The sequence below is a fragment of the Hemiscyllium ocellatum genome, chromosome 28 (genome assembly GCF_020745735.1).
Source record: "Hemiscyllium ocellatum isolate sHemOce1 chromosome 28, sHemOce1.pat.X.cur, whole genome shotgun sequence".
Taxonomy (NCBI): domain Eukaryota; kingdom Metazoa; phylum Chordata; class Chondrichthyes; order Orectolobiformes; family Hemiscylliidae; genus Hemiscyllium; species Hemiscyllium ocellatum.
Window position 1 is genome coordinate 23,210,524 of NC_083428.1, and position 26,612 is coordinate 23,237,135.

The 26,612-nt window shown below is 41.2% G+C and overlaps 1 protein-coding gene across 5 annotated transcripts in view; it reads left to right on the plus strand.

Annotated features, from left to right (window-relative positions):
* The window catches only part of LOC132829193 (transcription factor 12-like), a 143,956-nt gene that overhangs the window by 78,534 nt on the left and 38,810 nt on the right, over positions 1 to 26,612 (plus strand). For all 5 annotated transcript variants that reach the window (XM_060846563.1, XM_060846560.1, XM_060846561.1 and 2 more), the window contains 6 exons: positions 10,333 to 10,435; positions 11,925 to 12,064; positions 14,402 to 14,549; positions 24,371 to 24,435; positions 24,668 to 24,746; positions 25,471 to 25,544. In XM_060846563.1, coding sequence (XP_060702546.1) covers positions 10,333 to 10,435; positions 11,925 to 12,064; positions 14,402 to 14,549; positions 24,371 to 24,435; positions 24,668 to 24,746; positions 25,471 to 25,544 — 609 coding nt within the window. The remainder of the gene's footprint in view (positions 1 to 10,332; positions 10,436 to 11,924; positions 12,065 to 14,401; positions 14,550 to 24,370; positions 24,436 to 24,667; positions 24,747 to 25,470; positions 25,545 to 26,612) is intronic.

Consider the following 26,612-nt stretch of genomic DNA (forward strand, 5'->3'; position numbering starts at 1 on the left):
GTGCTCAATATCTTCCTTGCATTAAAAATAAATGATAAGTATGTGTTCATGTGAGAACTCAGTCCTGGCTCATGAGGAATGATGCCATGAAACTAACTTGCTCCACTGTTTTAACTTCAAACAGGAAAACCTTAATCCCTGGTTTGTCACCACCACCTCACTGCTTCTAGTTCCTGTTTTCAGTCTTAATGGAGTCATTTGCTATGGACTTTGAATGCAGCAAGGTGAAGGACCAATCCGTATAGAGATTAAAATCACCCATGACTTGCCTCCATTATTTCTTGTCTCACTGTAGGACTAAGCATAAGTCAACTCTTTGGGGATTGACCGATGACTACCACCCATGATTTATTTTCCTTGCTGTTCCTCCTTTCCACCCAAATTGATTCCACGTTACAATCTATTGCATTTGTACCTTGATTCCCTATCACACTGCACCCCTTTATTAGCAATGCTATCCCACCACTTTTTTCCATTATTGCCTGTTTTTCCTGAATGCCAAATTTCCTTAACTTCCCATTCCTATTCACCTTGTAAACCAATTTGTAATAGCTACAAAGTCACATGCATTTATTACTATTTGTGCGTCAAAGTATCTATCTTGTTAGGAGTACTGTGTACATTTCAATGATTTTTTGACTTTTTTTTAAGGTGATTCAAGGAGGTGAGTTACATGTAGTGGTTTCCTAGCCTTTGATTTAGACTGCTAGCCACAGCCTTTACATGGCTAGTTCAGTTCACGTTCTGGTCATTGGCAATCTTTCTTATAAGTTTTTAGATGTTTTTATCCTGCCATAATTTTTTAAATTTTTGATTTGTATATTTATATTTTCAGAACCTTTATGGGTGTAATTTTACAGCATTTGAAAGACAACTTCTCAGGATAAATTCACTTGTAAAATCAGTAGAAATCTTTGTGATTTAGTCACGTTTCTCAAGTGTGCATAGGATTTTTTTTGTCAATTTTGAAACTTCACTTTTATACCTACTTGTAATAAGACTCTAGCTTGTTTGCCCTTTTGCAAAGCAAATACACAAGCTAACAAAAAGATAGTGAGGTCTGCAGATGCTGGAGATCAGAGTCAAGTGTGTGTTGCTGGTAAAGCACAACAGGTTAGGCAGCATCCGAAGAGCAGAAAAATCGACGTATCGGGCCAGAGCCGCCCTCCTTAATGAGGCTAGCAACCTCGGGGGTTGAGAGAGAAATGGGAGAGGGATGGGGCTGGAGAGAAGGTAGCTCAGAGTGCAGTAGGTGGATGGAAGTGGGGGTAAACATGATAGGTCGGAGAAGAGGGTGGAGCGGATAGGTGGGAAGGAAGATTGACCGGTGGGACCGGTCATGAGGGTGGTGCTGAGCTGGAAGGTCGGAACTAGAGTACGGTGGGGGAAGGGGAAATGAGGAAAATGGTGAAGTTCACATTGATGCCCTGGGGTTGAAGGGTCCCAAGGTGGAAGATAAGATGTTCTTGCTCCAGGTGGTGAGGAAATGGTGATGGAGGAGGCCCAAGACCTGCATATCCTTGACAGAGTGGGAGGGAGAGTTGAAATGTTCGACCTCTGGGTGGTGGGGTTGATTGGTGCGGGTGTCCTGAAGATGTTCTGTTAAGCGCTCTGCGACGAGACGTCCAGTCTCCCCAATGTAGAGGAGACCACATTGGGAACAACAGATACAATAAATAACGTGGAAGTACAGGTGAAACTTTGGATGTGGAAGGCTCCTTTGGGGCCTTGGACGGAGGTAAGGGGGGAGGTGTGGGCGCAGGTTTTGCAATTCCTAGGTTGTAGGAAAAGGTACCAGGAGGGGAGGATGGCTTGTTAGGGGACGTGGACCTGACCAGTTAGTTGCAGAGGGGAATGGTCTTTGCGAAAAGCAGATAGGGGTGGAGGGAAATGTATCCCTGGTCATGGGGTTCATTTGTGGGTGGTGGAAATGTCAGTGGATGATGCGATTTATGCGGAGGTTGGTGGGCTGGAAGGTGAGAACCAGAAGTTTCTGTCCTTTTTTGCGGTTGGACAGGTGGGGTTCGAGGGTGGAGGTGCGGGATGTGGCTGAGATGCATTGGAAGGCGTCTTCAACCATGTGGGAGGGGAAATTCCAGTCTTTAAAGGAGGAGGCCATCTGGTGTGTTCTGTGGTGGAACTGTTCCTCTTGGGAGCAGATGTGGCGGAGGAATTGGGAATAAGAGATAGACATTTGTGCAGGTGGTAGGGTGGGAGGAGGTGTAATCCAGGTAGCCAAGTTGATAGGTTTGTAAAAAAAAAAGTCAGTGTTGAGTTGGTCCTTGGAGATGGAGAGGTCTAGAAGGGAAGGGAGGTGTCAGATGGTCCAGGTGAATTTAAGGTCTGGGTGGAATGTGTTGAAGTTGATGAACTGTTCAACCTCCTCGAAAGAGCACAAGGTGGCGCCCATGCAGTCATCACTGTAGCAGAGGAAAAGGTGGGGAGTAGTGCTGGTGTAACTCCGGCAGATGGATTGTTCTACGTAGCTGACAAAGAAACGAGCATACCTGGGGCCCATGCGGGTGCCCATGGCTGGAGGAATTGGAGGCTTGGAAGGAAAAATTGTGGAGGGTGAGGACCAGTTCAACCAAACAAGTAAGAGTGTCAGTGGAAAGATACTGGTGCGGACATCAGGAGAGGAAGAAACTGAGGGCTTGGAGGCCCTAGTCATGGCAGGTGGAGGTGTAGAGGGACTGGATATCCATGGTGAAGATGTGTTGGGGGCTGGGGAAAAGTCTTGGAGGAGGTGGAGGGTGGTGTCCCGAACATATGTGGGGAGTTTTTAGACCAGGAGGGATAGGACCGTATAAAGGTAGGTGGAAAGGAGTTTGGTGGGATAGGAGCAGGCCGATGCAATAGGTTGGCTGGGGTAGTCAGGCTTGTGGATCTTGGGTAGGAGGTAGAATCGTGCGGTGCAGTATTCCCGAACTGAGGTTGGAAGCTGTGATCCCCTGAGGTGATGAGGTTGTGTATGATCTGGGAGATGATGGTTTGGGGATTGGGTGTGAGGTCATGGCCAAGGGGGGCGTTAGGAGGAGGTGTCTGAGTTGGCACCTGGCTTCAGCAGTGTAGAGTTCAGTGCGCCAAACTACCACTGCACCTCCAAGTTTGTGAGAAGATTTGTAGCTCGGGTGCTCGTTGTTGTGGTTCTGTTTGCCGAGCTGGGTGTTTTTGTTGCAAACGTTTCGTCCCCTTTCTATAAATGCTGGAGGAATCAGCACAGAAGCGTTTCACAGGAGGCTCCCAAGCACTGAAGATGTCACCTAGAAAGGGGACGAAACGTTTGCAACAAAAACTCCCAGCTCGGCGAACAAAACCACAACTACCACTGCACTTCCTTTGTCTGCTGGCTTGATGGTGAGGTTGAGGTTAGAGCGGAGGGAGTGGAAGGCTGCACATTTGTGAGGGAGGATGTTGGAATGAGTGAGGCGGTTGGACAGGTTGAGGTAGTTGATGTCACGGTGGCAGTTTGAAATGAGGTCAAGAGCAGGTAGCAGGTCAGCACGGGGTGTCCAGGTGGATGGGGTGTGTTGGAGGTGGGGAAGGGGTCCTTGGTGGGAGGGTGGGTGTCTGTTGCAAAAGTAGGCGCAGAGGCGGTGGAAGAAATGTTCAAGGTCGCAGTGTATGTCGAAATCATTAGCCTGGGACCGTAGAGGGATAAAGGTAAGGCCTTTACTGAGGACTAAGCATTCGTCCTCAGTGAGGGAGGAGGACTGGGGGGATGGTGAAGACACGGCAGGGATGGGAGCTAAGACCTGGAGTGGGGCTGGATTTCAAGGTGATGCCTACAAAAGGGGGTGGAAGTGGTGCTTATGGTTAAGTTAACGGGTGGAAGTAATGTCACAGGAGGGGAGGGCAATGTTACTGTTTGGTTTCAAGGTCACAGCGTGTGTCGAACTCATTAATCTGGGACCATAGATTTCCTCTGCTCCAACCCCAACCTAGCCATCAAACCAGCAGACAAAGATGCCGTGGTAGTTTGGCGTGCTGATCTCTACACTGCTGAAGCCAGGTGCCAACTCTAAGACACCTCCTCCCACTGCCCCCTCGGCCATGACCTCCCACCCCATCCCCAAGCCATCATCTCCCAAACCATACACAACCTCATCACCTCCAGGAGATCTCCCACCTACAGCTTCCAACCTCATAGTTCGGGAATACTGCACCACCTGATTCTACCTCCTACTCAAGATCCACAAGTCTGAGTACCCCAGCCGACCTATCGTGTCAGCCTGCTCCTGCCCCACCGAACTCGTCTCCACCTACCTTCCTGGTGCAAGGTCTCCCCACATACGTTCAGGATACCACCCACACCCTTCACCACCTCCAAGACTTCCTTTTCCCCAGCCCCCAATGCCTCATCTTCACCATGGACATCCAATCCCTCTACGCCTCCATCTGCCATGACCAGGGCGTCAAAGCCCTCCATTTCTTCCTCTCCCGATGTCTGTCTGCACCAGCACCCTTCCACTGACATTCTTATTCGTTTGCTGAACTGGTTCTCATCCTCAACGATTTCTCCTTCCAATCCTCCCATTTCCTCCAGACAAAAGGAATAGCCAGGGGCACACGCATGGGCCCTCGGTATGCCTGTCTCTTTGTCAGCTACGTAGAACAGTCCATCTTCCGCAGTTACACCAGCACCACTCTCCACTTCCTCCGTTACATTGATGACTGCATTAGCGCCATCTTGTGCTCCCACGAGGAGGTTGAACAGTTCATCAACTTCAACACATTCCACCCCAACCTTAAATTCACCTGGACTATCCCAGACACCTCCCTCCCCTTCCCAGACCCCTCCATCTCCATCCACGAGGACCAACTCAACACTGACATTTTTTTACAAATCTATCGACTCCCACAGCTATCTGGATTACTCCTCCTCCCATCCTACCTCCTGCAAGAATGCTATCCTGTATTCCCAATTCCTCCACCTCTGTCGCATCTGCTCCCAGGAGGACTGGTTCCACCACAACACACCAAGTGGCCTCCTCCTTTTAAAGACCACGCCCCCCCCCACCCCCACCCCACCAACTTCCACATAAATCTCATTATCCGCCAACATTTCCGCTACCTACAAATGGATCTGACCACCAGGGATATATTTCCCTCCCCACCCCTATCCGCTTTCCTCAAAGACCGTTTCCTCTGCAACTACCTGGTCAGGTCCACATCCCCTAATAAGCCACCCTACCCTCCTGGTACCTTCTCCTGCCACCACAGGAATTGCAAAACCTGTACCCACACCTTGCCTTTTTGTCTCCGTCCAAGGCCCTAAAGGAGCCTTCCACATCCGTCCAAAGTTTCACCTGCACTTGCACGCGTCATTTATTGTATCCGTTGCTCCCAATGTGGTCTCCTTTACATTGGGCAGACTGGAAGCCTTCTCACTGAGCGCTTTACAGAACATCTCCAGGGCACCCGCACCAATCTACCCCACCACCCCATGGCTGAACATTTCAACTCCCCCTCCCACTCTGCCGAAGGCATGCAGGTCCTGGGCCTCTTCCATCGCCATTCCCTCACCACCAGATACCTGGAGCAAGGATGCCTTATCTTCCACCTTGGACCCCTCAACCCCAGGGCATCAATGCGGACTTCACCAGTTTCCTCATTCCCCTCCCCCACCTTAACCTGTTCCAACCTTCCACCTCAGCACTGCCCTCATGACCTGTCCCACCTGTCAATCTTCCTTCCCACCTATCCACTCCGCTCTCCTCTCTGACCTATCACCTTTACCCCCACTTCCAGTCACCAATTACACTCTCGGTTACCTTCTTCTCTTCTCTTCTCTCCCCCCGCCCAGCCCCACCTTCAAATTATCTCTCCATTCCCAAGGCTCCCAGCCTCATTCCTGATGAAGTGCTCTGACCCAAAATCTCAATTTTTTTTCCTGCTGTTTGGATGCTGCCTGACCTGCTGTGCTTTTCCAGCAATACACTTAAAAGATAGTCAGCACCTTTTTTTTTTCATTGAAACCTTTTACAGATGTTACTGTTGAGTTGCAAGAAGATAATATTCTACCCTCATCGGGTTTATTATGATGCATGCATTCCTCCTGCACAGCTGTGTTTAAAGCTGGGCAGATGCCAGAAATGGACAGATGGCATAATTATTAGATGTACATCATTCAGTTCCCTTCCTGATGCTTGCTATTTAATCAGATTATAAAATAAGTCAATTTTTCTAGATTCATTTTCAACCTACTAACCTGTTCTTTTAGATTTGAGTGTATTGTAGGAAAAAACGATTTTGCATCTGATTTCTGTGTGTATTGTTGTCTGTAACATTGTGGCTTTATGTATGGTAATAAAATGAACACCTTTTATTTTAACTTAATTGAACTGCAGGACTTTGGTGTTTGAATGATTCACGATCCATTTTAGGAAACTGACATCAATTATTTCTAGGTTAGATCTGACACAGTAGAAGTCCTTTAAAATTGCATTCAAGGTCTTCACTATCTAATTTATAGCTGGGGACAGTGGCTTTTCTTCCTCCTCCTGCAGCCTGTGATGTAATCCTAATATCCATCCTTCTCAATTTCTTATTTCCTACTTGCATTGCTACCCTTGCATCATCATTTAAAAGCACAAAGTTCACTTCCATGTTTATGACGATAATTCCACCTCTCAGCACCTCCTTCAGTCCCCTTGTTGAGTACTTCTCATTCAGCATACATTTTCTCAAATATTTGGAAAATAAAAGCCATTTGCCTTCAGTCCACATAACAGTTTCAATGGGGTGAATGACATACTCAGCTGCCTTTTGTTATCTCTAGAATTGACTGCAATATTCCTGTGTACACTTGACCACACCCCAAGATTTACCCTCTGTAATTTTGAGCTCATGCATTTTTTTAATCCAATCTTGTCCTTATGGCTGAATTTGCACCATTTGGTTTACTCATTGCCTATTTTCTCGCAAACTTACATTGGCTCCTGGTGAATGTGTCTTGATTTTAAAATCCTCCCTGTTTGTTTTCAAATCTGATTGTGACCTGCCCCCACTTTATCTTTCTATTGTCCGTCCTTTCGATCCTCTAATATTAGTTTCTTTAATTGAGGCCTCTTGACAATTTCTGACCTTAATTACTTCACCTTGATCTGTCAAAGTCCTGAACTCTGGCATTTCCTCTACAAACCTCTCTCTTTTGCTTAACTCCTTTTTGAGGCATTATTTTTAAGATCTAATTCTTTGATCAAGCCTTTGGCCCTTGTCCTAAATTAACGAACTTATGTGGCTCTGTACCATATGCTAAACTTTATACACCTTGAAGTATTTTTGGCTAGTTTATTACATTAGGAATACAATGTAAATATTTGTTCGGTCTTGAGATAGCAAACTAACTACATTAATCTTTAGCTACATCTAGCTTTTGTAATATATTTGCATGCTTTTTATGGTTCAAAAATGTAAATTTAATTCAAAGAAATTCTTAAAATATCCATCTGTAAAGGTGCCATTCTCTGTCCCCTACTTGCTTTGCAACATGAAAAGGTACAACTTCATATTCCTTAAGTTTTTTTTTAATGGCATATATTAAACAAATAAGAGAAACTGTGGAATTTTCAAGGAGGCCTTTTGGCCAATCATGCCTGTGTTGGTGCTGACTTAACAGAGAATGGTTGGAAAACTGGGTCCTTCCAAAACCAATCTTTATATACTTTCTACAATTTGCAAATGTATGTCAAGTTTTCTTTAGTTGACTTTGTCTACCCTTCTCCCTTTTATGGGAAGACATTGGATTTTCTAACCACTTTCTGTAAGGGAAAGAAGGCTTTCCACTTGATTTATTCATCCAATCTGGAATCTGGGCTTTTTTTTAGTTCACTAATTAGTGGGAGCAATCCACTGGTTTGTACCCTTATTTTTAAATGTAAAAAAAAAAGTCCTGCAGATTTGAAAGCTATCACTCCTTGCTTGGTCTTCTCCAGGTCGTTGAAATTGCCCCAATTTGTTTCAGGCTATTCTTAATCCAAAACACTCATTTGTCTTATCATTTCAATGAATGTTGTTGAATGTTTTCCTCCATGCTTAGTATAATGGACTCTAGAACTGCAAGTAGCCCTCCAGTTGTGACCTAATCAACAGTTTGTACAAATTCAACATTACTTGCATTTATGTATGAAGAGTGGCTGTAATTTGCTTATTAATGGAATTTTCTGAGTGAAATCTATTTTTAAAGATTAATATTCCTGAATCACTCCAATCTGTTACTGCTATGTTTTTCAAATTATCTACGCTTGCATTTCATTTGACCTATTTTTCTAAATCAGCCTGTTCAGAGATGTTAATACACACATTTACATTTGAACAAAAAGTGATAAATTTTTTTTTAAACCTGCTCCCTCTATAAATATGCCTATGTCCTGCAATCTACTATGTTTATTACATCCAGAAGTTATCATTGTAAAGTGGTGAGGGAGCAGGCTGGAGTAGGACAAGATAAAGCACCTGATGAAGAAACAACGCTTCGAAAGCTAGTGCCTCCAAATAAACCTGTTGAACTATAACCTGGTGTTGTGATTTTTAACTTTGTCCACCCCAGTTCTCACCGGTATCTCCAAATCATTAGAACAAATAATGTTCCCGTCTCCCATTTAAAAGGCACATAGAAGTAGGACCCTTTCAGGTCCTTATTGAAACAGCTTTTATTTGGAGAAAATGGAGTCATCAGAGAAAACTTGAAGTAAAAGGTCAGACAGTGAGTGCGCACTGGCAGGACTTTGTTGGGTTAGAATGCCTTTCTAACAGTACTGGTGTACTTACCCACTGGGCTGTTGGGGAGTTCAAAAAAGGGGGCTTAACACCTCTTTTGAGGTCATCTTGGTGTTTGGCATAACCAGTAATGAAATTTTAAATGAAATAAATGAGTAATGAAAGTACTTCTGGTGAGAGGTGGAGCTGAGAAGGTACAGTAAGTGTCAGGAAATTGGGAACAGTGTGAAAGCAGTGAAGGATGTTGACTGAGTACTCAGTGTAGGTAGGAAGACCCTGAATAGGGGAGAAAGAAAGGTTTGGAAAGGAAGAAATCAGTTCTTGGGGCCAGAACAGGCTGAAAAGGTGGGTCTGCCATGGTAGAATAATTTTGTGGCATTTCAAAAGGAAGTGACCGAGCTGTGCAGTTTTAGATCATGGAAGAGTGATTGCAAAAAGAGGTGACAGTCTTGGAATTGATGGCTTGATGCTTGTTGATGAGATCATAGTCCAGTAGGAGGTGATGTTGGAGTTTGGTATTCAGTCGCTTCAAAGTAACTGTTGGGTAGCCAAATAGTAGTTCCAGCTAACATTGTCTGGGTTGGATCTGTGAAAGTGAAGTTCTGCAAGTTCAGATGACAGTAGAGTGAGTAGATCAAAGAAATTGACCCAGCTTATGTCAGGAAGAAAGGATAAAAGGCCAGATAATGGAATCTAGGTGAAACAAGAGAAAGTGTTCACCCCAACCTTAAAGTGGGTGTGACTTAAAAGCTCGTTGTGCCTAGTTTGAAAGTTGAGGAAGGTGTCTAAGGCATAGATTTGAACTGCTTTCTGTCAAAGGACCCTTTTTCAAATAGTAAAATCTACAATATTATACTGAAGTGAATGGTTAACTTAACCCTTTTCTTAGGAGAGGGGGGATCCCTCGAGGTTGGTTTCACCTGGCACTCATTGCCAGCCTTGTTAACTGAGGTTCTCCCCAGTGATCATCATGTTATTTTACATTCTCCTCCATTCTGTCACATCACTGAAGTGAGACCAGAAGCCCATTTTGCTGCAATCTGCTCCTAATTTAGATCAAAGCCACTTGTGACTGCTGCTCATGAACATTATTGTTTGGCCATTTTAAGGATATGTACACCATCTCCATTTGAGAATTTGCAGTAAGAATAAGCATGAGGCATTTATTGGCTGATCATTTGGTGGCCATGCTCTTGAGGTGAGTGGGCTGGATAAAAGGTGAATAACTTGCTGCAAAATTCCCAGCTTCTGACCTACACTTCTAGCTATTGTATTTATATGGTTAGTCCAGTTCAATTCCTTGTAAATAGTAACTGTCAGGATGTTAGTGGGGAGTCCAGCAATGATAGTCATGGGGAAATTATTTGCTTATTTCTGTTTTGTTGAAGATTATCATTGCCTGCCACTGTGACACAGGTTACTAGTAACCCTGCTAATTATAGTCATGTAAATTGTGAATATATACTTATTACAAAATCCTTAGACTTCATTAAGGTGGAAAAAATTCAACTATTTGGGTTTAAATGGCCTTAAAAACTGTAGAAATTTAGCTTAAGACCTTGATTCAGTTTTTATCTTTTTAAATGTGTTTTATTCAACCTTCCAATGCAGGTCTACGCATCAACATCAAGTGAAGAATATAGCAGAGATACATCTGGGTATTCTTCATCCAAACCTTCAGGTTCTGTGTTTCCAGGATCTTTCTATATTCAAGGTAAAAGGCTGATTACAGATAAATGAATTAATCAACATTGAACTGATGAATGCATTCTGTTTTCTCTTTATTAAATTGCAATTCCTGATTCACAATTTGATTAATAATATTGGACATGTTTTGAGTGCATAACATTGTCTCTGTAGTCATTTCTGTAAAGGAACCCTACTTTGAGGTAAATTAACTTTACTGGGGGAGAAAAAAAGGAATGAAGTATCAATATGATGCATTGCTTCTTTTGTTTTTTGTTCTCTGGGTATTGGTCAAAATCATTCAAGCTCAACTATACATGTGAATGCTTTGTGTATAATTTTTCAAACCAATCTTTTTGACTCCTACCTACCTTAGCCCCTGCACAATTTCTACTCTTTCTTTGCATCCATCTAGGATTGGAATCTTGATAAGCAGTTTTAATTAGGGAATTGAGAATGATTTGTAAATGTGATTGTTAAGCACAATAGGGTCTTGCAACAACCTGTGTGGGGTACAAAATAATTATTTCAGTTAAGTTGTTGATTTTGTTGGTTTTTCACCAACTCTCTGCCAGTTGTGAGATTTGGCATTGTTCTAATTTAATAATTAATTGTCAAAGCACCAATCTCTGGTCAATATTGAGACTTCACACCATCTTGCCTAGTTGTTCTTTTCCTGCCTCTTGTGCAGAGAGCAGTCTTCCAAATGCATCCCATTTCACTTAAGCAACTATGTAGGCTGAGTGTGGCAAATAATTTCTGTACATAAATTGCAATGTGAACAAGTTGGATGAAACAGACTCTGGTACATTTGATGAATTATCCTATATGGGTGATTCATTTCAAGATTGCGACTGGAGCTTACTCAGCATCTTAAAAGATGTTGGTTATATTTCCAATATTTTTTGGTTTTGCTTTTACTAGCAGCTAGTTCTTCTCAACAAGGTATCCATTATTAGATACAAATGAAAGTTCCTTTGTCAGCCCCAACAATGGTGCAACTTGAACATAGACATCCAGACACCTAGTTGGAGCTTGCCTTTTTGTCATGTCAAGCTATTCTATGGTCTATCTTACTGAAATTGTACACAAATGACTTAAGGATGACTTTCATCTGTAAGTTACTGCCCACTAGGAACAGGATTAGGAGTGCAAACTAATTCACATTAGTGAAAGAGTATTTATTATTCTACTCTTCTTTTTTCTTCCTCCCCCCCCAAACCGCAAGGGAAAAGTCTTCGTCCAGATTCAACCTTGTAATGAAGCAGTTAATTAGACCAAAAAGGGGGTTTTTGTTCTGCATTAATAAGAACAGATCCCATTGATAACCTTAGGATATATTCACAGAATGCAACAAATAACTGGAAAGAAAAAAAAATGCTTTACCTAAGAGTGATTTGGTTTACTTTTATCTTGTTTTATCTATATACAAAACTGACCAGATAAGAGTGTGAGTAGTTAAACTTCTGTTCCTGTTTGCCATAGCTATTTAAGTACGCTTCTTGTTACATTTTTAGATGGTATTCACAATGGTCCTGATGTTTGGACTTCATCCAGTGGAATAGGCCAGCCAGGATATGGAAACTTGATGGCAAATTCTTCATCCCATTTGTCCCAATCTGGTGGCTACAGCAACCTTCATTCACAGGAACGCCTGGTAAGTGAGGTATATCTCCAGAATGATGATGATTCTAGGTTGGAAATGCTTGTTTGTTGTTACCATTTTTTTTTTCTCAGCATTTCGTCCTGGTTTTAGAGGATTTTTGCCTCTGGCAAAATTGTTATAATACAAGTTTCATACTTGTTCTATAGGCCAAGTGATAAATACTGATTTTTGGTTGCGCACATTTATACAATTGTTTCAACATCACTGAATCATTTAGCTGATGCTGAACTATTAAAGTCCGCTTATGGAAAGCGATCCATTTCAATCAGTATGCTGATACAGTTTTACTCAGTATTCTTGTTAAAATGTGCAAACCATTTACGTCTGCTGTTTTAAAAACTGGTTTTAAACAAACTCAAGAGCATTTACAGTTTAACAATTTGCTTGGAAAGTTTAAAGGACAATTTTTTTGTTTGATTTTTTAATCTCGTGAATATTGTATTTGTTACAGAATGATATACATTTGATTAGTACTACATGTCTCAAAATACATATCACAGTGAATTATCGCTGGAAGTTACATAAATAAATTAGCTATTGATGCCAAAAGAGTTGTTTTGATACCTTTTTTCCTATTTTTGTCAATCTACCCCATAAAATATAATGTTCCTTTTTAGAGTATGGGTATTTTTATCCAACATAGTTTTCTTGGTCCAGTGACACAATTGATTGTTCAGGTTGGAGGTCCTTTCAAGAAGTGTCAAAATAAGAAAATTTTAAACCGCATCCCATGAATCTCACTGCCTTCTGCTCGGCTGGGGTTAAATCACATTGAAGGATGATAAACCATCAACAACCAACATTTTCCATTTGGTTTTTAAATAAATTATTGTTAAATTAAGGCTGGTTTTTTATTTATTTAGGACAAAAGTTAATGCCTTATGGAATGAACTGAAAATTCATTCTTGACTTTGTACGCAGTGCAAGTTTATGGATAATATTAATCAGCCAGGAGCACTCGGAATTTTCCTGTTTATTTTGGGCTTATATTGCATGAAAAATCAGGCATGTATTAGAGAGAACTTTTTAAAAACCCAAATCTGTATTTATGGCCATAAGAGACTTGCATTTTTCTTCACCTAAAAAAGCAAGAGGTACAATTTGCAATAGATGTAACATATTGAACAGTACAGCCTGTTTGTTACTCTGGGCATGAAAGTCACATTAAATATTCAAAGGTCAGATATAATTTTTCCAGATTTGTACATAACAATGTCCTTAGCCCCAACCTCCAGGAAGCTTGCAGTTGCACAGTGCGAACTTCCTATTCCCACAGTAGCCATCCTCTGAAGTGATAATTCTGATTAGTTCTCAGCTTTACTATCAAATTTCATTTCCTCAAAAATATGAGCTGTATCGTGAAGGCCAAATTTGTTTCACGTAGTCTCCTATCTATTGCTGGAAAAGTCCTCTTGAACCATTCAGAGATATTGTAGAAAACCTGTATCAGACCTTCATTTCACCTATTTTGTTTCCATATCACTAAATATCTTTAAACAAGCCTCCTACATGCTCCTAAATTTGTCCAACTGCGTCTTGGAGTTAATGTTTAATGCCAGTGCATGTTTTTAAAATAGTCATGGTTTGTTCTATTAGTTTCTGTATCAATTTTGAGAATTACAGTACTTGAATGTTCTAAGTAGCTGATAGAAATCTAACATTTCTAGTTTAAAATATGGCTTAGTGGCATGATGATTGGAAATCCTTGTGTGTTTTTGTTTTCATCTTTTTGTTCTAACTCGTAAGTTGTGTTTGTAGCCTCTTCAAAGACGTTCGGCCCGGGCTAATTAGTAGTGTACTTCCAGTAAACTCAACAGAGCCAGAGAGTTTTTCATGCTTTATTCTGTAATAAAATATATCCCTTGTTACTTGCCAAAGATGTCATGATTGAGATTAGAAGCCTCCAAAAGAAATCATGGATATGGATTATTCTGCCAACTTTAGTCAAACCAAATTTTTACTTTTTAAACCTTGAAAATGTGTAATAGAAGATTTTTAGTTTTAAGGGACTGATTGCACATATGACGGTCAGAATCTATACCATGCACATACTGATTTATTGGATCGCATCTTTATCCGAATATAGAACAAGGGCAAAGACTTAAACTAGCCTTTGTTTCATGACCATTTCCTTTTTACCTGTTGTTTGTTTTTTGTTTTTGTTTTGTTTGTTTGTTTATGAATTTCTTAAAAATAAACTCAGTTATAAAATCTGTAGTTTTAAGACTGATTGCAAGTGCCCTGAACATTCAGTGCAACCACATACTTTCAGCACTTGGAAAATTGGTGAATGAGCTTTGTGCCTCTACATTTTTCTTTTTTTTTTAGAGCTACCCAATACACAGTGTGCCATCAACAGAAGTTAACGGAAGTCTTCCATCTATGTCTGGTTTCCATTGTTCCAATAATGCAGGTTCAACTGCATATGGTGTTTCATCTCACACACCACCAATCAGTGGGACAGAAACCATCATGAGTATGTATGGCTTTTTAACGCATGATTGCTGTAAATATTTTTATCTGTTCATATGTATGAAGCATATGTTGTCCTGTTGTTTTCTGTTATCATTGTTAAAGTTTTAATTTCATAATTTCAAGTTTACATCTTCAATGTCACTGTTTTGCATTGAACTGATTGTTGGGGCCTTTTCAAATCCATTCACTGACCGTGAGCATTACTAGATGGGCCAGAATTTATTACCCAAATGTCTTTTTGCCTTGAGAAGGTGGTGATCAGCTGCCATTTTGGTGTCATTAGACCATTCTGGTAGGAAGTTCCAGGTGACTGACTCAATGACCCCAAAGGAACAACAAAAAGTTTCAAGTCAGAATGGTAGTGGCTTGAAAGTGTTCTCCCCACATAACTGCCTCCCTTAAGATGGTTGTGGGTTTGCAAATTGCTGTTTTAGGAGCCTTGGTGAATTTCAGCAGTGCATCTTGTAGATGGTACACATTACTGCTACAGTGCATTGCTGGTGGAATGACCCAAATGTTTGTTTGTTGATATCCTATCAATCAAGTGGGCTGTTTTGTCCTGAATGTAGACCTTAAGATTGTAAGAAATAGGAAGGAGGGCAAGAGACTCCTTCAAACATCTTTGTAGATGGTGTATATTGCCTGAATGATGGCATTTCTTTGTCACATCCACAGTTGAAGAGCCCTGCCAAGTTTCAATATTTCTAAGTTATTTATTATTTTGAGAATGAATCATTTTGCTGAATGCAGTACTCATTTTGAGATTTTGGAGAAGGTTTGTAGCTCAGATTGTGGATCAGGTTGTCTGTTTGCTTGCTGAGCTGTTGGGTTTGTTTTCAGAAATTTAATTACTATGCAAGGTGTCATCAGTGAGCTTCCAATGAAGTGGTGTTCTGTCCCACGTGCTGTTTATGTGTTTTGTTCTGTTGCGGTGGGTGGTATCACTTCTGGTTCTGTTTCTGAGAGTTTAGTAAATGGGGTTCAAATCTGTGTATGTTTAATGGAGTTCTCGGTTTGGATTCCAGGTCTCTTTGAATTCCCGTGAGTTTCTTTGTTTAGCATGTCCCAGGATGGATGTAATGTCGCAGTCGAACTGGTGTCCTCCTTTGTTTGTGTGTGGGGATACTAGTGATAGTCGTCATGTCTTTTGGTGGCTTGTTGATGTTCATGTATCCTGGTGGCTAGTTTCCTGGCGGTTTGTCCAATGTAATGTATGTTGTAGTCCTTGTAGGGTATTTTGTATATTACATTCGTTCTGGTGGGTGTGTGGTCCTTCTAAATTCATCAGTAGTTATCTTAGGTGTGGTAGTAGGTTTGTGGGCTACCATGTTGCCTTGGGGCTGGAGTAGTCTGGTGGTCATCTCCTAAAATGTCTTTGTATGGTACAGTGACTGGAGTCTCTGTACGTGTTGTTATCTTGCTTAGATCTGTTGTGCAGGAATCGGTGGATTGTGCTTATGACATAACGGTTAGAACATAGAAAACAGGCCCTTCGGCCCACGGTGTTGTGCCAAGGATTATTTCTAATCTAAAATAAAATAACCTAACCAAGCACCCCTCAATTCACTGCTGTCCATGTGCATGTCCAGCAGTCGCTTCAATGTCCCTAAAGACTCTGCTTCCACCACCACCGCTGGCCATGCATTCAGAACTCTCTGCGTAAAGAACCTACCTCTTGACGTCTCCTCTATACCTTCCTCCGAATGTCTTAAAATGATAGCTTGTGCCAGTCAGTCCTGCCCTGGGGAAAGTCTCTGGCTATTGACTTTATCCAAGCCTTTCATTACCTTGTATACCTCGATCAGGTCACCCCTCTTCCTCCTCCAGAGAGAAGTCCAAGCTTAGTCAACCTCTCTTCATAAGACAAGCCCTCCAGTCCAGGCAGCATCTTGGTAAAGCTTCTTTGCACCCTCTCCAAAGCCTTCTGTATATTTCCTATAGTAGGGTGACCAGAACTGGAGACAATATTCCAAGTATGGTCTCAGGGTTTTGTAGAGCTGCAGCAAAACCTTGTGACTCTTACACTCGATCCCCCTGTTAATGAAAGCCAGAACACCATATGCTTTCTTAACAACCCTATCCACTTGGGCGGCAACTTTGAGGGACCTATGCATTGAACGCCAAGATCCCCCCTGTTCCTCCACGCTGCCAAGACTCCTATCTTTTAATCCTATATTCAGCATTTCAAGTTCAACCTTCCAAAATGCATCACTTCACATTTATTTAGGTTGAACTCCTTCTGCCATTTCTCAACCCAGCTCTGCATCCTGTCTGTGTCGCACTGCAGCCTGCAGTAGCCCTTGTTGGTATCAACGGCACCTCCAACCTTTGTGTCATTGGCAATTTTACTAACAGACCCCTCAACCACCACCTTCATTTATAAAAACTACAAAGAGCAGAGGCCCAAGAACTGAACTCTGTGGGACACCACTCACCACTGACCTCCAGGCAGGATACTTTCCATCCGACTCTCTGCCTTCTGTAGGCCAACCAGATCTGAATCCAGACCGCGAAATCTCCCTGTATCCCATATCTACTGACTTTATGAATGAGCCTACCATGGGGACCTTATCAAATGCCTTGCTGAAGTCCATATACACCACATCCACTGCTTGATCTTCGTAGACCTGTCTCGTCGTCACCTCCAAGAACTCAAGATTTGTGAGGCACGACTTGCCCCTCGCAAAGCCATGCTGACTGCCCTTAATCATTATGCTTTTCCAAATAGTCATAAATCCTATCCCTTGGAATTCTTTCCAAAACCTTGCTGACCACAGATGTAAGGCTGACTGACTGACTGGTCTGTAATTGCCAGAGATTTCCCTATTCCTCCTCTTGAAAAGAGGAACAACATTCGCCTCCCTCCGGTATGATTCCTGTGGACAGTGAGGAAGCAAAGATCTTCTCCAGCGGCTTAGCAACCTCGTTTCCCGGAGCAATCTCGGATAAATCTGGTCTGGCCCTGGAGACTTATCAATCTTAATGTTTGTCAAAATTTGCAATACATCAACTTCACCAATCTTGATCTGTTCAAGCCTGTTTCCCAGTTCCTGAAAGTTCTCATTCACAACAAGGTCCCTTTCCTTAGTGAAAACTGAAGCAAAAAACTCATTTAGGGCTTCCCCCATTTGCTCAGACACCACACACTGGTTCCCTACACTATCCCTGACCGGCCCGCCCTTCTCCCTGATTATTCTCCTATTCCTCACTTATGACTAAAATGCCTTTGGGTTCTCCCTCATCCTTCCTACCAAGCCTTTTTTGTGCGCCCTCCTGGCTCGCCTCAGTCTATTTCTAAGCTCTTTTCTAGTAAACCTGTAATCCACTAAAGCCGTGCTAGATCCTTTCTTCCTCCACCTTACATAAGCTGCCGCCTTCCTTTTGACGAGAAGCTCCTCTGTTCTTGTCATCCAAGGCTCCTTAATCTTACCCCTTGCCTGTCTCAGTGGAACAAATTTGTGCATCACTCGCAACAATTGCTCCTTAAACAGTCTCCCCATGTCGGTTGTGCCCTTGTGGAACAATTGCTCTCAATCTATACTTCCAACTCCTGTCTGATTAGCATCATAATTTCCTTTTCCCCAATTAAATATCTTCCCTTGGTAAATGTGAGGCAGTTGTGATCACTGTCACCAAAGTGTTCTCCCACCGCAAGATCTGACACTGTCCTGGCTCATTGCCGAGCACCAAATCCAAAATGGCCTCTTCTCGTCAGCCTGTCTATGTACTGAGTAAGGAAACCCTCCCAGATATTTGACAGAAACAGCTCCATCCAAACTATCTGCATTAAGGAGGTTCCAGTCAACATTGGGAAAGTTGAAGTCACCTATTAACAACAGCCCTGCTACATCTGCATTTTTCCAAAATCTGCCATCTGAGTTCTTCAATCTCCCTACTGCTATTACGGGGTCTGTGGAAAACCCCCAATGAGGTGGCTGCTCCTTTGCTGTTCTAACTTCCAGTAGCTATGATGCACTCTGATGAGCAATGCTCCTGCCTCTTTTTCCACCCTCCCTGTTGTTTTTAAAAGTTCTAAATCCTGGAACATCGAGCAACCATTCCTGCCCCTGTGAAACCCACATCTCCATTTATGGCCACAACATAGAGCATGGATCAGTACTTGGGACTAAATTCATCACTCTTATTTCTGACACTCCTTGCATTAAAGCATCACATTTTAACCAATCCCTTTGTTGTTCCTGAATACGTTGTATAGGTGTTTTTCCTTGACCCTCATCGTTTCAAGGTGCTGCATTGTGTTATAGCTCATTTAAATAGTGTCCTAATGCAGTTCCATTTGTGGGTGTTGAGATGGTTGCTTTTGCACTTGAGTATCTGGTCCGTGTGTGTGACTTTCTTGTAAATGCTTGTCTGCAGTTCTCCATTGGTTTTTCGTTCTACTGTAATGTCCAAGGAGGGTCTTGGATGAAACCAGAAGGGTCCAACACGCCCTGTTTATATGGATTAACAAAGGTACACAAACAAGGGGCCCCCCTCAGACCCATAGTCTCACTTCCCAGCACACTGACATACAGATTAGCAATGGAACTACAACAAAAGCTATAACACCTGCTAGAAGACTCGAACCACTCCATCCAGGAATTCCTTAACATCAAAGATACCAAGATAGAGGATGATGAAGTCATGGTTTCCTTTGACATGATGGCCCTTTTTCACATCAACAATTGTCACCCTAGCCAAAGAAACACCTGGCCTCACTGCTAGACAAACCTGGAATACAAACACCCAACAGTGCCAACTCCAGCAAGGACAGCATCCTCCAATACCCACTTTATCTTCAACAACAGGATATGCAAACAAATCAATGGGATGCCTGTGGGCTCACCAATATCAGGACTTATAGCAAAACCAGCTATGCAGAGGTTAAAACAGACAGCCCTTCCCACAATCCAGCCTAAGCTTTGGGTCTGCTGTGGGGATGACACCTTTTTGCCACTGCGAAACGTGAGAAACTAGAAGAAACCCACAAACACACAGACAAGATCCTCACCAGTATAATGTTCACCAAAGAGGAAGCGAACAATAACCCACACTCCTTCGATGTCACGGTAGAATGAAAAACCAGTGGAGAACTGCAGACCAGTGTTTACAGGAAAGCCACTGACCAGATACTCAACTACAAAACTCAACTACTCAACTATCCCAGTACCCACAATGGAACTGCATCAGGCCACTGTTTAAACGAGCCACAACACGCAGCACCCCCAGAGCTATGAGGAGCCGAGCAGAAACAACTATACAACGTATAGTTGTATACATTGTATAGTTGTATACAAACTATACAACCTGCTAAGTGCAATCCATTGATGCCTGCACAACAGATCTACACAAGGTGACACAACACACCCAGAGACTCCATTCACTCCACCATATATCAAAGACCTTTCAGAAATGACCACCAGACTACTCCTGCCCCAAGGCATCATGGTAGCCCACAAACCTACTACAACACCTAAGACAGTTACTTTAGTTCGGGATTATGGAAACTAGCCACCAGGATACATGAACACCAACTAACCACCAAAAGACATGACTGACTATTACTAGTATCCACACATACAGACAAAGGACACTATAATCATTCTTGGACAAGCCAAACAAAGACAGGTGCGGGATTTCCTAGAGACTTGGCATTCGAACCGGAACTCCATTAACAAACACGCAGATTTGAACCCCATTTAACCAATCTCTCAGAAACAGAACCGGAAATAACACCACGCACCGCGACAGACCAAGACACATATTGCAAGTGGGACAGAATGCCAATGCCCCACTGTAGATCCACTGATGTTACCTAGCATGGTGATGAAACATCTGAAAACAAACTCACCAGCTCAGAGTAAGCAGACAACCAGAATTTCTTTCCTTTTCAGTGATAGCTGAAAAAAGCTTTGTGTAAAGAATAAAGATGTTTTTTCCAGGAGGTTCACAAGTACAAACAAGATCCTTCCATCTTCTGTTTCATGTTGTTTTAGTTTTGTTTTTTTTTCCCTGGAGCTAAATTGGTTAATGTATTTCAGCAAGACAAAATGGTAAAAATAATTGGCCCTAGTTGAACCGATCCTTAAACTCCACATCCAAGCTTGATTTATTTTTTAGCTAATGTAAACTGTGTTTAGCACAATTTAAAAATTTTTTTGTCTACTATTTCATTTAGTTTTGAACTGACTAAAATTGTTAAATGTTTTGGTCTTCTAGCCATTGAATCAGATGAGAGTTGATTTAGCTCCGTTGACTAGGCAGCTATTTTGCAATACAGAGTGACGCCAACGGCCTGTGTTCAGTTCCTGCACACGCTGAGGTTACCATGAAGGATTCTCCTTCTCAACCTCTCCTCTTGGGCGAGGCGCAGGGTAAACCACCATCAGTTGTCTTTGTAATGAGAAAGAGACCGTATGATCTGGTGACTTTACCATTGAATGGGGCAAGAAACAGCAGTTCAACAAATTTGAAAAATTCAGTATAAGAAATCGCACCATCATAATCAGAAAAATAGATTACAATTCATGGTGTTACATTCCACTTTTGGTTTGTTTAGATCATGGTCCATTTTACAGCATAAAAGTACTAAAATTGGATTTTAGCTCTAGAAATTGCAAACCTTTTTTAAAAAAAATACATATAATATTAGTGTGCAGGAATTATTCTCCAGTGATGTAAGTTTGTTGCAAAACTCATTAGGACGTGGAGTGTGGGAAGTGAACTTTTGTCTGTGCTGTGTTCCACTGACACCCAGTGCAACCATATCTGATCACTATTTAGAGCAAAGCACTGTGATGCAATGTATTTCTCCAAGAAGTTGAAATAGCATTGTAGAATTCATTACATAAAAGTGACTTCCCTTTACACAAATTTTGTCTTAAGTTAATGTCAAGCCTAGTTAAATCAGAAGACACCACCTAAACCCAACATGCAGGAATTCCTCAGAACACATTTTAATATTCTGGGCCAAATGATATCTGAACTCCAACTGGAATAAGAAATTTTAAGTCTTACTTTCTGCTAACACTTGGAGCAGAAACACTTGGACCAGAATTTCTGGTTACCCAGCAGTGTATGTGTGAACATCAAGTTAATGTTATCTTGAAGTTGGCGAGCAAATCTGTTAGGGAATGATAATTTGAGTTACTAGCCATTGAGGAGAAATGCATTTTGATACTAGTATTCCATACAAGTTGTGTTGAGCTTGTACAGGACATTGGTGAGGCCTCTTCCGGAGTGCTCTGGCCAGTTCTGGTCAACCTGTTATAGGAAGGATATCCTTCAGCAGGAGATGACCAGGATGTTGCCAGGAATGCAGGAGTTGAGTTATAAGGAGATGCTAGGTAAGCTGGGACTTCTTTCACTGAAGTATAGGAGGTTGAGAGGTGACCTTTTAGAGGCTTATAAAATCATGAGGTGTATAGATAAGGTGAGTGGCAGGTGTCTTTTCCCTAGGATGGGGGATTTCAACAACAGGGGGCAAATTTTTAAGCTGCAAGGAAAAAGATTAAAAAAGAGACATGAGGGACAATGTTTTTTTTAAAATGTAGTCCAGTATGCAATGAACGTCCAGAGAAAGTGATGGATGCAGCTACACTTAGTGTTCAACAGATATTTATGTAAATACATAAATGTGAAACACTTGGAGGGATATGGACCAAGTGCAGGCAGGTGTGATTCGTTTAGTTTGGGATTATGGTCAGCATGGACTGTTTGGACCAAAACAGTCTGTTTCCGTGCTGTGTAACTCTGACTCTAAGTTGTTGTCATTTGGAATTAGTACTGTTTCTCTTAGAGAATTAGAAGTTATCGTGTGGAGTCACATTTTTATTAAAATTACTGATATTTAGCAAAGCCTCTACCTGCTAAAAGAAGTTTTTTTTTAATCCATATAAATAAAGCATTGAGGTCCTTTTCTTGTATTTCCTTAATGAACTTGGTGATACTCACCACTTACTAAGTGTTATCCTTCCAAACTACCTTGGTTGATGGGTTCTTCTATGATTTCTTTTTTGTTTTGCTTTCCCTGTAATTTTCAATGCCTGGAATGTGCTCTGAGATATTTAAAAACATTTCATTTAATTTTTTGTTTTTAATAAATGAAAAGGAGTATGTAATGCTAATATAGATTTCTTTACCATTTCTCTGCGGCATTGCTCCTGCTGGTGATCACAGTTGAACATTTGGCCACGGGCACTTGGATGTGAGTTGGGGGGGAATCACACAAGTTTTTAAAAGGATAGGCATTCTTTATGATTTTCTTTTATGCTAAACCACTGTCTCCATTAAGTGAATCCACTTATCCCACCTGTAAAAGGACTATGTTTACAAATGGAGTGAGAACATTTGTAGCGTTGATCCTTGAACTTGCACTTCTTTTCGGCACTGATTCACTACATTATAAATTGGTAAAGCAGTGCTTCTAGGTGAAGACTCCTGTTTGAAATGAGACAATATTACAGTCTGGCCTTTCAGTGGTAACTGTCAGGATTAGCAATCATTATTCTACTAAATGGGTAACTTTACAAGTTTGCGCATGTGCAAAATAAAGTGGAAATCTAGATGTTACTGTTAGAGATCACACTGTCCTGGTCCTTGCCGCAGATGCAATCAGTAAGATATTGATGAATTGATTATTTGTTTTTTTTTTGTTGGTCTCATTGTAAAAACCCTGAAAGAAAGGTACACTTGAATGAGTTTACCTGGGATTTTAAAGAATATATGAACTTCATAATTATACCTAAAACTAGTTTCCTGGAAAGTTAGTATCCAATTTAGCCATTGTCATGAAAACAATTGAACTTTTTAAAATATGTTTGATTATTTTAGCTTCTACCTTATTCTAAGAATTTATTTCACTGTATGAAAATTAAGGATAAAGTGCTTCAGGCTTCAATATGTTTGGCTACTTCACATGCTTTTTGGCTTTGCGACTATTGTTGCTGGACACTTAATGATCCTCTTGACTTGGCATCAGATTTGAATTCTTGTCAGGAAAGGAAAAATCCTTGTCATGGAGTTGTCTAGACCTTCATGAGGTGTTTTTCTTAAGGTCAGCAGCCATGCTATGTTTTGCCTCTTACCACAAAATCCAAGCCATAATCTTGTCGTGCATGTAGAGGTGTGGACTTGTTATATCTTGGATTTTAAACCATTGATGCAATAGTTTTGGGAACCTTCAAAGACAAATCACCTATAAAATAATTGGTCCTCCTTAATTCCTTGCATATGAAGTCTGGGGGTGAGGAAAGCATTCAAATGCAGATCTTAGGAGTGAATTGAAGAATAGTCTTGTCATAGGGTGGATCAGAGTAACACTTAACAGATTTTGCCACTTGAAAGTGAGCTTACATAGTGTCCTAGCTTTGTGTAGGTTGTGGTGTCCTGAATTTAAAACATCGAGCTATTAATATATCTGATCTAGCTGCTCAATTTATTTGTCACTGTGCACACAAATGGAGTAATGCATTTGGCTGTTTTGTCCCTTTATAAATGAGTTTCCATCTTTCTGATGTCATTTAAACTTTACAGCTTTTCACCCTTGTTCATCACTCACTCTTAAATTTTGCAAACAAAATTAACTTTTTATTTTTGTTAGCCATATTTAGTTATGTGAACATAATTTGTGAATTTGTATCCTAGTTTTCAAGAAATAAATGATGAGGTCTTTGTCTAAAAATATGCTTCTGTTAAATTGATTTATTTAAATAATAGATTCATGTGGTTTATCTGAATTCAGATACATCTGTTAGCTGAACATAAAATATTTATTGTATTTACCTGCTGGGTTTCCTGTTAATGTATCTATTCTGGTTTTAGCTAACAGAGGAAGCTCAGCTGGCAGCCCACAAACCTGTGATGCACTGGGAAAGGCTCTAGCTTCGGTAAGCTTGCATAATGAGTCATTTTAAAGTAAGGATTAGTTAACTGTCTTTAAATAACATGAACCAGCTTATTGCAGGGTTAGAATTTTGTATGCAGCTAAATTTAGATTGGTACTTGAAATGTAGTTAATCAACATTACAATGTTCAATATGAATTCAGCTTCACAAGAAGATGCGATTTAAGTAAGTTGCCTTTGTGTTGAATTCAGTTTGACCCTTTAATGTTTTCCAGATCTATTCACCAGATCACACCAGCAATAACTTCCATTCAAATCCATCAACGCCAGTTGGGTCCCCACAGGCAATTGCAGGTAAATTGTGGTTTTGGTTTTTTCCCATGGTTTGATTTAAAATTCAGGTGTTCACTTTCAGAATATTATAGTTAGCATTTGTCTAAGCTATTATACCTGGAAACATGGATGCATGGTTGTTCCATTATACTTGAATATGGTGCAATTGCACCATCTAATGGTCAAAGCTTAAATTGAAACAGTTGTTAAATAGAATGTAATTGGTATTTTCTGCCTTCGGTCATGGCATAGGATGTGGTTAGTCAGGCCAGCATTTAATATCCCTGTTTCACCTTTTAATGGTGAACAGTTACAGCTTGTATGGTCTAGGTATTCCCACTTCGTAGTTAGGGAGTGAATTTAAGGATTTTGATTATGAAAGATTAGTAACATATATTTCCAGGCCTGGATGTTACATGACATGGAAGTGAAGTGTTCTCTTCTGATTGTTGCTGGTAGAGGTTGTGGCTTTGGATGATGCGTCAAAGAAGTCTTAGGAGTTGATGCAGTGTTGGGAACCCTTGCTTTCACTGTGTTCTCAGTGAAAGGAGTGAATGGTTTGAGGAGGTGGATAGGGATGTGGGCATGAAAGAACTTGAGCTGCTCTGTAATTTGGTTCAACTTTACTGAAAGTTCTAGAGCTCAGAAATGGATTGAATGAGAATTAAGCAAACCATTTTCAATTTAATATTGTGGACTTGATTTTGAGTAAAACAAAGTCTTACTAGCAGTTATCGTTTTCTAGGTACAGGTCAATGGTCTAGATCTGGAGGCCAAGGTGCATTATCACCGAATTATGAAGGGACGGTACATAATCTGGTAGGATTTTAATGTTTAATTCCTCTACTTTGTTTAAAAATTATAGCTTTTGTAACAGCATATTTTAAATCATTTATTGCTCTTTGTCAAAGAACCACTCAAAAGTAAATACTTGCAATGAAAATTTGAGTTGGTGCAGTCCTTTCATCAGCATCATTTGGGGTTTATCTTCAAACTTGAGTTTTTAATTAAATTCTTGACAAATTTGTACCTTTTTTTGAGATGCTTTGTTTTCTGTGTGTGTGTGTGTCTCTCTCTCTCTCCGTGTCTCGCGCACGCTCTCTCTCTCGCTCTGTGTGTGTGTGTGTGTGTGTGTTCTTCCCCCAACCCACCCCCACCACCACCACCACCACCACCACACACACTTGAGCTTCCATCTACAAATCTCTTTCTCTCATCTGAAATAATCCGTCATTCAATCCTACTTCTCCCAGCTGTGTTTTGAGGCAGCGGCCCATACCTTTGTCACCTCCAAAACCTGCTTTTGTAAATTTCCTCTTACACCGCTAGGGAGCGAATAGAATTAGGTCATTTGGTCCATTTAGTTCTCTCTTCCATTCAGCCGTGGCTGATATGTTTCTCAGCCCCATGCTTTACCTTCGTGTAATCCCTAGTCCCCTTTCTAAACCAAAACTTATTTCTATCTTAATGCACTCAACAGATTGCTACAGAGGGCTATTGAACAATGAGTTTCACAGATTGACCACCCTCTGGCTGAAGAAATTCCATTCATCCATGGTCTAAACAGTCATCCTTTCTCCTCTGAGACTGTGCCCTTGGAGTCTAGTCTCTCGTACTGGTGGAAACATCTTCTCCCTGTCCACTTTATCCAGGCCCCTCAGTATTGTATAAGTCTCTTTGCTAGCTATTTGTCTTTATCCTCTGCAAACTGTAATCTGTTGAAATTATGGCATCCCTATCCTTGCCAAACTCCTCCAACATCCCACTTTGGATTATTAGAATCTTGTGCTCACAATTATCCACATTCTAGCTCTACTTTACATCTTGAATGTTCTTTTAATCTGTAGACTTTAGACAAATGATATTTCTGTGCTCAGTTTGTTGTTT